The sequence below is a fragment of the Sorghum bicolor genome, chromosome 1, assembly GCF_000003195.3.
Source record: "Sorghum bicolor cultivar BTx623 chromosome 1, Sorghum_bicolor_NCBIv3, whole genome shotgun sequence".
NCBI classification, from domain to species: Eukaryota; Viridiplantae; Streptophyta; class Magnoliopsida; order Poales; family Poaceae; genus Sorghum; species Sorghum bicolor.
In genome coordinates, this window is record NC_012870.2 from 21,489,821 (window position 1) to 21,506,578 (window position 16,758).

At 43.0% G+C, this 16,758-nt stretch overlaps 2 protein-coding genes across 2 annotated transcripts; both read right to left on the reverse strand.

Moving 5' to 3' along the window:
* LOC8076610 (eukaryotic translation initiation factor) lies at positions 504 to 4,656 on the reverse strand. The gene is made up of 5 exons (XM_002467065.2): positions 4,284 to 4,656; positions 1,986 to 2,154; positions 1,748 to 1,873; positions 960 to 1,025; positions 504 to 867 (listed from the first exon to the last, which is right to left on the reverse strand). Exons 1-5 carry the CDS (start codon positions 4,502 to 4,504, stop codon positions 817 to 819), a joined length of 633 nt encoding a protein of 210 aa, XP_002467110.1. The 5' UTR covers positions 4,505 to 4,656; the 3' UTR covers positions 504 to 816.
* LOC8076612 (peroxisome biogenesis protein 12) lies at positions 9,137 to 15,920 on the reverse strand. Its single transcript, XM_002467067.2, has 10 exons — positions 15,485 to 15,920; positions 14,103 to 14,208; positions 13,374 to 13,522; positions 11,359 to 11,611; positions 10,925 to 11,034; positions 10,699 to 10,773; positions 10,514 to 10,600; positions 10,104 to 10,190; positions 9,777 to 9,914; positions 9,137 to 9,695 (listed from the first exon to the last, which is right to left on the reverse strand). Exons 1-10 carry the CDS (start codon positions 15,590 to 15,592, stop codon positions 9,624 to 9,626), a joined length of 1,185 nt encoding a protein of 394 aa, XP_002467112.1. The 5' UTR covers positions 15,593 to 15,920; the 3' UTR covers positions 9,137 to 9,623.

Sequence of the window (16,758 nt, forward strand, 5' to 3'; positions counted from 1 at the left end):
CGGAAATGTGTCGCACACTCGCAGTGTTCCCGAAGCAAACGTGCTGCGCGCGCCCTGGGCAATTTTTCTGTCCAAATCAATCAGGAGCAAGCAGAGGTCACACAGGCCAGCGCGAGCGAAAGGGGTGGGTGGTTTGCGGTGACGCCTCAGCGTTTCTGGTAGGATGGCGAGCTTCGTGCCGTGTGACGGTCAAGTCAGTGCGTGTATAAATGGCAGCTGGTAGGACAGCCATCCAGACCATCTTACCAAAGACACATGTGCTTCCGCGATACCACGCCGACAAAACAACACGCGGCCGGCTTCTCTTGAGAACCGTCTAACAGTACTTGGTTAACTCGCCTGAATGCCCAAGAATGCCAAGCGCAAAAAGAAAGAAGCGCCCTCTCCGTATCATCATTGAGGTACTTTATAAAACACCGACACAAGGGCAACAAATGTTGGTTACTTCGGCCAGCATCTTACCGACAGGGCACATTTGCAGAAAGATGCACAATGGCTCCACGAATGCCAAACATTTTATAGCAAGGTGTAAAACATGGATATGCATCGCAAGAATCTCCAGAACGCAATGACTCGTTTGGGTGCAGTTGAATCGGGGCAGATTCAGATAGAAATTCAGTTGCATACAAAATCGTCAATGTCTCCAACCTCTCTTTCTTGTACTACATAAGCTATCTGAAAGCAAAATAACATCACAATAGGTGCGAAAATTGCCTCAGGTAAGCCAAGGCTTATCAAATGAAAGTTGGTGCTGATCTCAGCAGAAAATTCCACTCCGCCCGCTATCCAGTCCAAGCAACCTTGTTGATGTGCAGCTTACACGGTGTACCGTCCGCCCCTGCTCGGCTTCTCTCTTCTGGAGTCGTCCTGCACATGAGAGGCATCAAAGATAGTGAGCTCACTGTTCAACAAATATAGAAGCTATAAGCAGCAGCTGAAGAAATAATCTGAAGGCATACATGGAAAGTGTAGGTGATCTTGTCATTGTAGTCGATGACATCCTTCCATTTCTTGCCAATGTTCACCTGTATACAAAGGAACGGGCCAACTCAGAAATCGGAACAGCACATTAATAATGCCCTTTTGAGAATAAGGGCTACAGAGACTTAAAATGTATCACAGTTGCAGCATGGGACACTGTTGGTTCAATGAGATAACCATGCCCCCACAGAAGATGAAACTATAGGGTTGTTAAGAAATTACAAAAATGATCACTACAAAGATTCTCCAAAAGAAAAGGATTCTATGTCCTCTTTTTCCAATATTCCGTTCAATGCATAGAGGATGAAGAATATTGTTCATGTAACAGTATTACAACAGAAACAGTACCAGAAAAAGCAACACGTATTTCCTGCAACAACACACTTAAGAGACAATCCGAGTACCCACTTTCATGCAACATCACACCACCATCACATGCACAAAATTGGTAGCAAACTATATAGTTCTCTTCCAGGGAGACGATTTAGGTTAACAATTTGAGCCTTTGAAGAGAATAATGGTAACAATAATACAAAAACTTACAAAAGCTGAACCCAACGAAGGTAGCAGGGCAAACCACATATATGGGATGTATTCCATTCCATAAGGCAAATATAGCAGCTAGGGATTTGCACAACTTAGATACTACTCACTAAGAAAACACTGGACTAAGTTCACCCCCTTATCAGGATGTATGAACCTAGATACTATGATGCACAAGGAGATATCAGCACTGAAACTGACTAGAATGGTTTTGAAAACAAACCTGGACAGCTTCGTTGCTGGCAGTCCTAGTCCATAATGCGAGCTTATCTCCTCTTGCACGGACACTAGCAACAATTCCACAAATGTCCTCTGTTTCATCAAACTGCTCCCCAATAAGAGCCATCAACTGCATATTCAAACAATTATTCAAAAGCAGTCCACTAATAGAACATCCCAGGCAACATCTGGTAGCAGATGCTCAATCTTGAACAAATCAAATATATATAACAAAGATGTACCGTTTCAAGCCACATGTTCTCAAAGGTTGCCTTTCTGTTGCATGGGACAGTCCATTTGCCACCATTTGCACACTCTGGGTCTTCCCATTTTGGCTCTACTCCAGCCTTGAACAGATGAAAATCAGCATTCCCAGACAACTTGCTTGGACGAAAAATCTGATCATACAAGCTACAGCAAGAAAGAAGGGATCCATAAGTACATGGATTCAAGACCACCAAATTGAAGGCACAAAGCAAAATTGCACCAGCTAACTGCAGTAATATATAAAGAAGTTGACTTCAAAAGACAACACATACACATAGGTATCATAACTAATAATACTCCCTCCGTTCCAAATTATAAGTCGCTTACTTTTTTGGTTCATCCATTTTGCTATGTATCTAAACATATTATTATATCTTGATGCATAGCGAAATGGATGTACCAAAAAAGTCAAAGCGACTTATAATTTGAAACAGAGGGAGTAGAAGTTATTGCTCATTAATTAAGGCTAAACATAAGATGCTAACTTTTTCAATATTTGAATAGGGTTTAATGCAAGCAGGGCATAGCTATCATAATTCATAAAAGACTAGGCTCACAAAGACAAACAAAAAAAAAAGTTAAGAGAAGACTCCATATATGCAGCAAGGCAATCTGCTCAAAGCATCAAACCAAAAATAATTAACATAGTAGAATTGTAACACAGTTCATTCAATATAATTCAGAGTGGAAACTTCAACAGAAATGCCGATACTTATATGATTAACGGAGCAAACAACTTGTTAACTACAACAAGGAATACCCTATGGAGATGACTATGGCGAGAGGATCTCCAGATAACACTCAACATCCCTCCCCACATGAGCCCCAGCTTCACATCTTCTTTTGGTTTTCCAGCTCTCCCGTCCTACACCCCATCCCCGCCTCCATTAGCATCCCCCTCCCCCCTGCCCTCAGACGCTCACCTGTCGCCTCCTACTTGCCGGCATCATCGGTTCACCACCCCCATCCTTTCAGCGCTCACCCATCCCCACCCCGCCACTGGCCTCCACCGCCAGCCATGTGCATTGCGACCCCGCTGCCCGCCCATAACCCCAATCGGAGGAGCCCAGCCCCTATCACCCGCCGCCCCTTCCAGCTGCCACCACCGCCAGTCTCACCGCCTCCCCTGCCCCCGCCCCCCACCATCACCACCAAAGGTCGGAGATGCTGCAGGTCCCAAAAACCTTACCGGAGCTTGCTGAAGATTGCCGAAGACATAACTGTTGGATTTGGCTTCTACTTCTTCCTTTTTTTGTTTCGGAAATTCTGACAGTGAGTTTATTTCCATTTTGGGACTCTCGATTTAGCTTGAATCAAGAGGCCTCTCATACCATATATATACCCTATATATACAATTACACGGGACAGTTTACGTGAAAAATCAGCCACAGGCAACCAGCAATCAGGCATATCGAATCCGACGCAAACAGGAACCAGCCCATCCTTCAACAGATCGTCGCTCCCCCACCCCCACCCCATCACTGGCATCTGCCGCCAGCCCTGTCCAGCAGCACCGCCCGCCCACCCACCCCCGCTCTCCCCTAATCCCAATCGGAGCCCCCAGCCCTGTCCAGCAGCGCCTCCGCCACCCTCCCACTCCCGCTCTCCCTCCCCTAATCCCAATCGGAGGAGGATAGCCCAGCCCCTAAGCCCACGCTGCCAGCTCTGCCCAACAGCCAGTCCAGCCGCCTCCGCTGGCCCCCCTCCCCTTCTAAGGCCAGAAATGGTGCAGCTCCCTAAAACCTAAAACCCAAAACCAGAGCTCGCTGGAGCTGGAGATTGCTGAAGACGTAACCGTCGGATTTGGCTTCTATTTCCTTCTCCTTCCTTTTTGGGTTTTGGTAATTCTGACGGTGAGTATATTTCCATTTTGGGCTCTCGATTTAGCTTAATCAAGAGGCCTCTCACTTCAGCTTTTACCATATACCCTATATATACACAACTACAAAGGACGGCTTACGTGAAAAATCAGCCACGGGCAACCAGCGATTAGGCAATCAAATCCGATGCAAACAGGAACCGGAGATATCATGAACAAACAAAACCTAATCGAATTTGTCATCTAATCGTGTCAGATTTGTTGGCACTACGGTTACCTAGAACCCTATCTACTGTATGAACAACTCCTGCCGCCACATGAACGCCCAAAAACACGCACATAAACTGGTACGCAGGAACCACCACGGCATCCAGATCAGATCCGAACAGAACAGATCAGGCAGGCAACCGGTGCATGAAGGAAGGTATCCGCGGCAGCGGCAGCGCCAACGTACCTCCAAAACTCCTCGACGGTGTCGAAGGTGTAGGCCTTTTTGAGGGAGGTGCCCCACGCAGCGCCGGGCTTGGGCTTCGACTGGATGTCGTACCAGAAGGTCCACTGCCTGTGCAGCTTGTGCGGACCCTTCGCCTCCGCAGCGGCTCCGCCCTCGGTAGCCTCCGCCGCCTCAGGGATCGTCGTCGCGACCGCAGCAGCTGGAACCTCGACCTCCGCCATGTCGCGCCGCCGCCGCTTTTCGAGGGTTTTTTTTGGGTGTGGGAGAGACGATACCAGACGAGGGAGAGAGGTTTGCGGCTGTCGAAGAGACGTGAAGGGGAAGAACGGGGAAGGCTTCGGGCTATTTGATGACGAAGAATAAAAAGATGGTGTGTTTGGAAGCGCGTGTAATAAGAGGCGTGTGGGTTTTGGCTGGGCTCCGGCCCAGTTTATGTTGGTTTGCACAAAAATCGTGGTCCATGTTTTTATTTTTGGTAATTCTACGTCTCGCTCGAGTATTGGAACCGATTTCTCTTCTTCTCCATCCCCAGCCATCTCTTCTCCATCTCCGACAGATTTAGAAAAGATTTTTTAGGCGATAGACATGCCAGGAGGTGGGAGCGGGAGAGATGGCGAAGAGACAGAGATGGCGGTGATGTTGCCGGAACGGGCGACAGAAGAGGTGACCAAGCTAGGTTAGGACAGAGTGTCCATGGCCATGATAACAAAGGGGGAGGAGGTCACCATGGACACTGTGGATAGTGGGCGACAGTGGTGCGTCGTAGGAGGAAGAAGATGTGAAGGAAAGAAATTGAGTGTTCTAGACACTAGAAAACACTCGAGTGATGCATAGGCAAACTTTTTTGTTTTGCTCGCTTACATCTCACGATCGGAGATGCAATTAGCATTGCACCAAATAGCATGAAACATGCGAACCAAGTGTGTTGTTCTATGATTCTGTCAAGATGCATGTCATACAGATTTTACATGGGATCTACCTTGACCAGTGGCGGAGCTAGAGCAAATTCAAAGGGGGTGCACTTGTCTTTGTGGGTGCAAGACTTTGTGATATCTGGGTGCAAATATGGTGAAAATTTAGTATTTACTACTGTTATTTTATTTTTCTCTGGGTGCGGCCGCACCCAATGTCTTGACTATGGATCCGCCCATGACCTTGACAAAAGGCTATCATTTTAGAGTTATATCAAGAGGACAAGAAGAAAGAACTAAGATTAGCCACACTGTGAGTCAGAATTGATGCTGAAATACAAAAGGTGAGTTTGGGCATAGGGCAATGCCATTGTGTAAAGCAATGTGGAGTTCAAAAAAAGCTAACATTGAGTGGAAGTAAACAATTGTCTCTCAGCCAGCATAGATGTTTTCTCACACATGGGACATGAAGATGATGGTCCCTATAGGCGTATGCATGTCGATGCTAAACATTGTGACATTGGGTGTTTTTCTCAGCATCAATTTCGCATACCATGCACAACCTCGACGATATTATGGGTAGTCTAAAGAGAAGGAACCACCAATTCCACTTTTGAGACTTGAAAGGTGTTGGCACACCGCTAGGGCTCAATATTTCCATATTATGGTTGGTGATTTTACATTTACATGTGTTGCTGAAGCAAGGGTTCTAATGGGAGGATTGTGGGAAGCCATGAAGGTTATTGGATAGTAGTAAAAGCGAGTTATTACAACAAGGTCAGTGAAGTGACAGGTGGGTTGACCACCACAGTGGTGGGAGACTAGGTGGTGGAAGTGTCGGCGATAGGCGTTGGGAACATACTTGGTTGAATGTTTAGATTAGTTACCTTTAGGAGTTATATAGAAACCTGATAAGTTTTGCCTGGATTGGTAAATCTTACAAAATTCTATTTGGTTGGACGTTTGTGCATGAAAATGTTCATAAGTTAATAGGATGTATGCTTAACATGTTTTACTAGATGAATTCATCGCACAGTGCCTTGGGACATACATGTTGAAGTTGATATGAATTCTTCTCACGAAGCACATGCAATATACGAAGCTACATGGTTGGGATCTCTCAAAACTAATTTTTAATTTGGATATAAAGTTAATAGTGTAGCCAGGGAGCAAGAATCGGAAATCTCAGACATTTGAGAATTCCATCATCTTCTGGTAAAACTAAAAACATAACAATGGCATTTGAACTTTAATATGAAAATATCATCAATGACAATTAGTTTACATCTTAGTTGAACTTGAATCGACCAGTAAACATAAAGAAACAAATCAAAACTTAGAGTTAACTGACGCGATAAACAGAACATCTCACTGCATACCGCTGCAGTAAAAAAAATATCAATGGCATCTCTTAAAAAATAATGATTGTTTGTTAAGCTCATATAATCATATATATGCAAAATATAGACTTTAAAAAAGCAGAGTATAACAGAGTTCATGAGAGAAAAAGGGACTTTGAAAAGCATACTATGAAAGAAAATTTTCTAGACAGAAAAAAAAAGAACAACATACCTGCATGCGAGGATATAGAACGCGTTGTGATGGCTTGAGCTCTCGAGTTATTGATGTTTTTTTTTTCGTTTAGAGGCTCATAGTTTATGGGAGTTTTCCCACTGACAACTTTTTGAAGATCCATGGAGTCGATCGGCTGTCACTGAGAGGAGACATTGTTTTTCCTGCAAGGAGAGATATATGGTGAGGAAGAGGAAGAGAAATCGCAATCTGTTTCGAGAAGTATGGAGTCGATGGACGAATGGAATTCCGGACTCCGGAGGAGCATGCAAAGCGGCAGCGCCTGTTGGGCTGCAGCCTGCAGGAAAATTGGGGTGCACATGCAACTATTCTTCCTTTTTTTTGTTTGCATTTCTCATTTATTTTAATGGCAGAACCTTAACGAATAGGAGAATTACATAGTAACGACTCTAATAATCTGACGTTCAATTAGCTACACAGGCAGTTGAAAGGTTGAATCCCTAAGAAATATGCCTGATCAACATTTAACTGAAATGAAACTACGGTCTTGTTTAGATCCAAAAAGTTTTTGATTTTGACACTGTAGCACTTTTGTTTTTATTTGACAAACATTGTCTAATTATAAAGTAACTAGGCTTAAAAGATTCGTCTCGCGATTTTACAGGCAAACTGTGCAATTAATTTTTGTTTTCGTCTATATTTAATGCTTCATACATGTGCCGTAAGATTCGATGTGATGAGAAAGCTTAAAAAGTTTTTGGTTTTTGGGTAAACTAAACAAGACGTTTGGGTCCTTAGAATTGAATTTATTTTAATAATTATAATTTAGACATATTATTTAAGCTAATATGATTGTATATATATATTATATTTGTATATTATTGTTGGCTATATGAGAGATACTTATGTGTTGCATTTCTACCTTAGGAGAATAAGTTAGAGTATATTATAAGTTGTAAAGTAGAAACATATCATGGTGATTTATAGAAATCAATTTTCATCTTCTACCCTATGAATTTGAGATAAACTTATATATTAACTTTGGAAAGTGGTAGAATATCAAATTTCAAGACAAATATCTTAGTTTATTAAGTAGATTTTAATTCCTGTAAATAAAAGGATCCAAACGGCCTATTGTTTGGAACAACATTTAACTGAAATTAAACTTACGGACAGTTTAACACCGCTCTGGTCCCAAAAGCAGCTTCAGCAGAAAAAAAGTTAAAGAAACCGTACTATACACCCTAGAATAAGGAACAGTCCCTTTTTTTTTACACATGCAAGAGACGGAGGGGCTCCGGTTCCCTCGCCAGAACTACTTGCATGGCGTTGGCAACATGTGGCTCCCCAATGGTTTGGCAAAATAGAGTTGGCAAATCTTGTGATTTGCCAAGTGTCTAGAACATATGGCAAGTGAAATTTATTTGTTTCTCTAATGGTTTGGCATTTGGGCTTGGCAAATGTTAAAAAAAAAGGCCCACATCAACCAACACTGTTTGTTTCATCTCCTACATCTGCTTTGGTCGTCGATCAGCCAACATCATCTCAATCACCGGGACTATCTCGTCGGGCTCCATGATCACTGGGATGTCCTCGTCCAGGAAATCGTCAGGGATGCACGGTGCCTGCGGTGGGGGATGCACGTCAACGGCGAGCGCAGCCACGGCGGTCGATGAGGAGGCCGGGAACGTGGCGAACGCCGTGCCGTCGCAGACGCGGTCACGGTCGTCCTGATGGAACAGCGCCCACAGCGTGCTGCGCCCCCGCACGTCACACGAACGCCGCTGCGGCTCGTCCGCCCTGGCGGCAGCAGCCGCCGCCGCTGCCGCGGCCAGAGCGTCCCAGCCACGGCCGCACGAGAACGACTTGCACCGCCGGAGGTCCGGCGGCTCGGCGGGGCCTGACGCAGACGAGCCACCGGCGGCGAACGGCCTGGCGAAGAGGGACCGGATGTAGTGGCCTGGCGTCGCGCGCGGATGAAGGCCGGCGCAGGAGCTAGTTCCCCACGGCGGCGGCGGCTTCCTTCGTCTTCGCAGCGAGGGAAGGGGTCGCGTGAAGTCCGTGAAAATTCCGGGCGCGGGAGTGAGACGGCGGAGGCGGGAGAGGCGCGATGCCAAGCGGGCAGACGCGCGCATATTTCCGTCAACTGAGCCCGAATTTGCCAACTCCCCAAAATTTGCCAACCCTTTTGCCAAACCATTGGAGAGAAGAATTCCCATGTTTTGCCAAAAACAAGATTTGCCAACTGTGTTTGCCAAACCATTGGAGTTGGCAATAAACCAAACGCTTGACAATTCTGTGGCGTGAGATATGTGCCAGACTACGGCGAAGTTCGGTAACACACCAAACACACCGAAGCACCAGAGTTCAAGAGAACAGAGTTGCGAACAATGTAAACAAAACTCATGCTAGGAGCCAGAAAAATACAACACATATACTCTGGGAGGTTACTCCAAACAGCCGATAACGTTGCAAAAACAGCAGGACCATTCCAAAATTACAGACAATTTTTTTACAAGGAAATGAAGACTAATCAACCTTTACATGACCGAAAATTGTCATGCAGGTATACAATTACCTCTCAGTGGGTAACTGGTTACAGTCAGCACATCTAAATGGATCTGCTAGTATCACCTAACAACAGATTATACACCCTATTCTAAGACTGTCAAGCTCAAACTTCAGCTTTGTTTTTGCCGTGCAACTTCCAATGGGCAAAAATAGAAGTACAAAGGAAAACGAGAAGCAAGTGCAATCCATGCATTTGCTTCAGTATGAAAAGGGTACATTGAGGCTGAGTTTCTTGTAGTGTAACAAAATGGTGGTTCTGATATATGTTTGTGTGTGCTGAAGTCCATCGTCTTTAGAAAACAGAAAGTTTTGGGGTCTTTCATGGCTAGAAATCGTGGAAGAGACGCCTGATTTGCTCAACACTGGCAGGCATTAGTGTGACAGGGCACCTTTTATGCTGAAGCACAAGACAATGTCACATAAGTTGGTGATGGAGAGAAAATTTGGCTTTGACATACTAGATATGTAGAAGACCCACCTGAGAGACAGATTTGAATATGCAGCTGTAGCAAAAAACAAAACCAGAAACAGAAAGAACAGAGGGATTAGCACGCTTCTGGCAGCAAAGGGGGCAGAGCGTCCTGTCAGGTGGCAAGGGAATCCCGTCTTTGGCAACCTAATAAAAATGGCACGGATGCACATAAGATTATGATCATGAATAGCAAAAAACCAAAAAGATTTCTTGTTTTATAATTTAACACCAAATGTGGGGACTTATACAAAAAAAAAAAACAGAAGCACAGCTTTATTCTGTGACAAACGAATGGTTGTAGCTCTTTGCTGGCATGAGTATCAAGAGACGTACCTTCGGAGTTGGAGGAGGGGGCGGTGGCGGATATACAGTTGGAGCTGACATTCTTTCTTCAGCAGATTGATACCACCACTCCATCATCTAGATAAGGTTACCAGAAAGAGAACACTGAGTACAGTTGTGTAGTTGAATCGTGGCTCACATTACATAACATCTACCACAGGGATCATAGAGCTAATACTTCATCTATACGGCGAAAAATTTGCAATATCATCAAGTGAGGACTTCCATTTCTTAGTTATGCAAAATTCAAAGAGTTAAGAGGATGCCTTCTAGAATAATTTTATCGCATTTCAAATCAAGTATGTGCATCAAAACTCAGAAGTCTGCCTGTAAGAAGATATAAAGTGAGTGAAACATTAAAAGATCCTAGATTCTCTCTGATAGTAAATTGCAGAACAGACCTTGAAAAAGAAGACTGCAGCAATTAAACCGGTTTGTGCATAATCTAGAGTTGTGTACACACAACTAAGGAACACTCGTTGCACAGCCTGCAGATGCCATACAAAAAGGTTCTTGTCATGAGTTAGGACTCAAGAATTCATAATTGAAACAAGTAAGTTACTGAGCACTGACAGTCCTCTCCTACCTTGAACCATGGAGGACCACGAAGTCTCTCAAGTTCACGATTTCTAATCCTTGATATCCTAGAAGATGATTCCATCTAGTTATTCAGAGGAAGCAAGAAAATACATATCAAGAACTGTATCATATAAAAAACACATTGATAAAATAATGTAATAATAAAATTCTAAATATATATGTCTGCATAAACAATAACAAATATACCAGTACCAATAAAACAGGGAGTATACCAGCTCTTGTCCAGTAGCACGACAAACATGAAGCCCAAGCACATGCAGTGCTGGACTATAAAATCCAGTAGCATCCAACAGATACAAGAGCTGGTATGCAAATGAGAGACCTGCAAACAATATAGGACGTCATAGTTGAAACTTATACTACCCACTACCACCCAATGAAACAAATAAGTTGGCAGTGCATAATTCTTTTGATTTTACATGAAACGCAAATGAAACTGAATTACACTGAACAAACAGACCAAAAACACCATCGCTGGAAACTAAATAAAATGATACAGAGTCAAGAAAGGATAATACAAAGATAACAAGAAAATTAGAATTGACTGTGATTTTTTTACTGGTGCTTAATAACATCAACTCCCTGAAGTAGATAAAGACAGAATCAACTCCCTGAAGCAAATAAATTCAGGAAGTAGCAGACAAACCTTCATTAGTTGCATGAATCCATGGATAGCAAACACCTATAAGTGAGACAAAATTCTTTTTAAAACGTGTCAAATTTGACACTTCTCCAGTTGTAGGTTCAGTCTGTGATTGAGAAGTCTGCTCCTGATCTAATACAAAGCCAGCTTCATCAAATCTAACATCATCCTGACCCCAAAGGGTTGCCTGCAACCTGGCTTCCCTTTCTTTGTTATATATAGACTGCAACTTTGACTTAAAATATGGCAAAACAACCTACAATAATATCAGCAGGAGTTAAGCGTAAAGAGAAGTATCCTATGTCCAACAAGATCATTATATAACATTTGCTTATATAAATACACATAGTTGTGTAATTATCTTAGACATTACTAAAGCTTTAGATGGTTGCATTTTGAGAATGGCACAATGCAAAATACATGTACTACTGAAATCAGAAATTAACAGTTCCATACAAAAAAGATTAAAACAACAAGATATCTTTAAATTTGCGATTCATAAGGTAAATTTTTACTAGAGTGCATCTCCAATACATTTCCCCCAAAGAAAGTGCACACTAAGGAGTAGGGTAGAATATGTCGGTAAGCATCCATAAACCAACTATTAATAGTACAACGTACCGTATTAGAAATTAGAATATTATATATCGTTATACAGCAACTTGGTACCACAAGAAGCAATTGCAGCACATATATCGCTACCAAATGCCAACAAACTAACAAAATTGAAGATTGATGAAATCAGTAATACAGTAACAGTATCAGAGCAGCTAAGCAAAAGGCCTTTCTAATTTTCACTCCAGAACAGGTGACCTTAACTCAGAAAGTTGATCAGCGCTTCTGGAGGCATGAAGCAAGCGGATCATTCTAATCCAAATCTACCTACAGGGCATTCTTTTGTAGTTCTATTACATTCGAGCATGACGGCGTTTGTGGAAATCTTGGGCCCTGGTCAAATGCAAAATATTTTTGTCAAAAGAAATGTTGGAAGGCAGATCGATTGGCACGTTGAAGGCTTCCTCATCCTGAGCAATGTGTGATGGGCGATCATGAGGAGAATGTCCAGCATCTTAACTACTCGTGTCTTCTCTCGGCAGTTTTGGCACAGTCCACTAGCACCTGTTGTTCTTGGGCATGTTACTCCCAGACGATCGGAACCAAGCTTTGCTGGAGAAGCAAACCGTAGCATTAACAAAGCTAAGGAAGAGATTAATAGCGGCTGTGATTTTGGGGACCTAGACCTTATGGAATCATAGGAACAAATATGTTTCTGATAGCGTCTCCCCCTCCCTACAGATAGCACATCAATTCTTCATGGAGGAGTTGAGACTTTGGGGTCTTGCTGGAGCAAAAAAGCTCCAATAACAGGACCTAGGTCGTTATGAGGGCTAGTTGTATAGTCTTTGTCAGGTTGTTGTCCTAATTTACTTGGGATATCTTTTTCTTTTCAGTATTACAACCCCTCTGATATCCTAGTGGAGTTAGAGTGGTTGTTTGTAAGGGTCATTAAGGGACCTTTTTGCTTTTTCTGTCTTTAATATAAGATACACAGCTCTCCTGTGTGTTTGAGAAAAGCAAATCACATTGTCAAACAAGTCAGCTTGCTTCTTTCTTTGTAGTGAGTGGCCTAAGGAGTTGGCTTTGCCTGCTTTGGTTTTTTTCTTTTTTCTCTACTTAATGAAATGACATGCAGTTCTCATGCATAGTTCGAGAAAAAAAAACAAGCCAGCTTGACCTTAACAAGCAACTCAAGGTGCACACTGGAATAGAAATATCTTATGTTTCAAGAGTAATAAACATGCATTAAGCAGACGAGTATTATGTCCAGAAACTCAAGTCACAGCACTAAATCTAGTTCATACGCTATTGGCAGTAACAGAACTGGCGATTATTTTATCAATTCATTCTTTTATACCACTACCTAACTGGCAAGAGCATAAGTATATTTCCCCAAGGAAAGGAAAAAAAAAACAAAGAAGACAGAAAACTACAGTACAAAGAAGCTGAGGGCATCCTACCAAAAAAACAACCGAAAGGATTTTCTGGCGCTTCCTTAGTGCAGAATCATAGACTTTGTCACTGGATTCTGTACCAGGACCTTTTCTCTTCACTGAAACCTTAACAGGTCTCCTCCTGAGGCCATATAATGACTCTGAAAAGGAACCATCTGGAAGGAAAAAATCAGGACAGTTAAAATTACACAGAATTAAAATTAGGGATATCAAAGAACAAGCCATGTGTTGAGTCAAGCTTGTCTATTTGACAAGTTGCATGTGTAACAATTCACACACATAAGAAGATTAAAGTAAGACCTAAGTTAACATAGCACTTGTAGGCTGTTTGATTCAGTGTTTGGTTTGCACAATAAGTTGGTTCAAGAAGGGGATCATTTCATTCCACTACCAAACAAACTTGTATGGTTAGACAGTACTATTCCAATAACCTAATATGATATGTAGGATATGAGAGTATGAGACAGATAAGGATATATGATGAAAGCATAAACGTAAAGAATGATGATTGACCCAATTGAAATATCACTATATTGATGCATGGAATTTCTTTTTCTCAGTCACATTCGAGAAAGGTTCATTTCTTAGTAATCTGTTTCCAGGCTTGCTAAAGAAAAAATAAGAAGAAAACTCAAGTTGTAATGCATTGTTCCATTCCTTTCCTGCATGCCCAGTTGTGTTACAAGTGTCCTAAACAAGTCAAACTTTTTTATGCTGAAAGAGTCAATAATGAACCTGTTGTCCGTAGACTATGGGACTCAAGGACGCCCATTAACAAAGCAAAGAATTCGTCTTCGTAATCTAAAACTTTGTGTAGTAATGGTCTTCTTAGCGCAAAAACCTGCAAATAGAAGAAGTTGTACATAATTGTATAAGGGGTCAAATGACATAGATGAGTGTTCGACAACAATAACTTCGGAGAAGAGAGAACATGATCTGATCACAAAACTATGCCGTTTTAGCCACAACTACATAGCACTTGTTACTTCCTGAGAAAAAAGGCAACCCCTCCCCCTGCCTCCCAAAAACGACCATTAAAGTTTTGATACTGCTGCACTGATATTTGTGCAGTCAACAATAAAAAAAGATTAACTAGATGCTGTAGAAAAGTTCCTTCATATAAACTGAAAATCTAGCTATAGCAAAAGGGTATCATTTGGTTTAGCACTTCATAGACTGAGATGCGGCTATCAGTTGGTTTAGCACTTAGCAGGCAGCACGAAGGAAATGTAGTAGCATGTGCAGCAAAGAAACAAAAGTATATTAACTTTAGACTTAACATGTACAAACGAAGGATGCAACCAAATCATTATTACATCAAGAACCATGAAAACATGCTCCAACGTGTTTTGCACAAGGTGCTTTCCCAGAAGTTTAGGGAAGCAAATTGGTGGCCGTAAGGGTATCCACATATTCACCACCCCTCTTTAGTTCAACAAATTGTACGTGTTTTCCAAAATGAGCCCTATGGGAAACTAGTACAGTTTGCACAGAAAATTGTTCTAGTTCAAGTACTTGTGCAAATTTTTTAGACAATTTTTAAACTAGGTGAGCTAATTTGTTAGACAAGTCTTCAACTAGTTGTTAGTCAACTAGCTAACCAACCTTGGCTAATTTGAGCTAATTTTTAGCCCAATTAGTAACTAGGTCGAGCTCATCCAAACATGCCCTTAGGGTCACCAATTCACATCCCTACAGAAGTTCATACCTAATGTACCGCTACACATAAAAGTACCATATAATGTCAGTTGAACATATATTCACTTTCTGCCATAGAATGAAAGAAGTAGATGTCAAGTCCTATGTGGGTTTTTTTCTTGCTACTACGTGTTGTCGTGTTGAACATCAAAATGTCTAGCACTTGATGGCTCAGTTTTGCATTTCAAACTGATAATAAAACAGTCAAACCAGAAACAATGCTTGAGCTATTTAATCTTCCTCAAGCTAGAGCATCTCAATGCGTTGCCCCGACCCCGAAGCTGCACCATCCCACGAGCCATACCAACAGGGACACGCACGATTAAACAATCCCCCAGAACCAGGCACGCGACCTGGGCGATTCGATCGATCCAATCGGAGACGAGCAAGGGCAAGGCGAGGAGGCGTGCGGTTTTTACCCCGAGCGAGTAGGTGAGGGCGGCGCGGAGGCTGGCGGGCAGCTGCTGCGCGGCGGACATCTCGAAGAAGGTGGGCCGCGCGCCCTGCCCTCCCACCTGGAACAGCATGGCGCCCCCCACTCCCCGCCTCCGGCGTCGCGGGAGGTGGCTAGGGTTGGGCCCGGAGGCGGAGGCCTAGAGAGCTTTGGCTGGGCCGCCCTCGCCGGACCTGCTTCGGCCGGCAGCGTGGGCGGTGCAGCTGCCGCGGACGGGGGGTGCTCGTTATCTGTTGGGGACAGACAGTTCGGGTGTTGGTTCGCGCGTCCACGGCGGCGAAGGGGAACTGGGCAGGCGGGGCGCAAAAGAGAAGGCGTGCCGCGTGACGGAGGTGGGAGACGAGACGATGAGACGACGACAGGCAACTGATGCCAGAGGAGAGTCACGGACGACGGAGCGGGCCCTCGCGGTCGCGGGTGAGGAGGCCTGCCTGCCTACATATGGCCCGGTCCGCAAAGTCTGGGCTGTATATGCGTATCGCCCCAAAATCTCCTAGCCCGTGGAGTTTCGTTCGGCTCTGTTTTCATCATCGTCGTCAAAGGGCCATGGCATATAAAAAGGATTAACTTAGCTTTGTTCACATTTTTTTTCTAATTTTGAATAAATAATTTATAAAATACATTGATATATATATATATAAGTTTAAATAAATATACTATAAAACCATATTTAATATAGAACTTGAACGAAATAATTTGGTGTCACAGAGATTCATAGATTTGTTTTTAAAAAAATGAAGTTTGGTAAAGAAGGAAGGACTATGCGAACCCATTTTTGATTAACTAGGAGGATTCCCCGCACGTTACCGCGGGTGTGAAGAAGAAATATAAATATGATATTACTGTAGTCTATCGAGTCAAGTTTTAGTAGTCAATTTCTGAAGAGGAAAATAGAAGGTCACGTGAGAGAATAATTGCTAGCAGTATGCATGTATGGTTATGTGTAAGTAGTTGTATCCACTACTGAAACCATTTGTGAGTAGACATTTAATTGCATACGGTAGCAGTAAAAGTGGATGATAACGTGGCGCAAGGAGATACAAGAGAATTAGTTTAGTGGGGTTTGTCTTTATAGGATATATAGATATAGATATAGATATAGATGAGATGCACTCTTTTGTTTCGAAAATAAAAGGAGAAAAGTGAGAATGGAGAAGCACTTAGCTCAAGATGGTGATGAAGCAAAATCTCAATAGGCGAGGAAGCGCCTGCTGACCTGCCCGGTCTTCTTTTATAAAG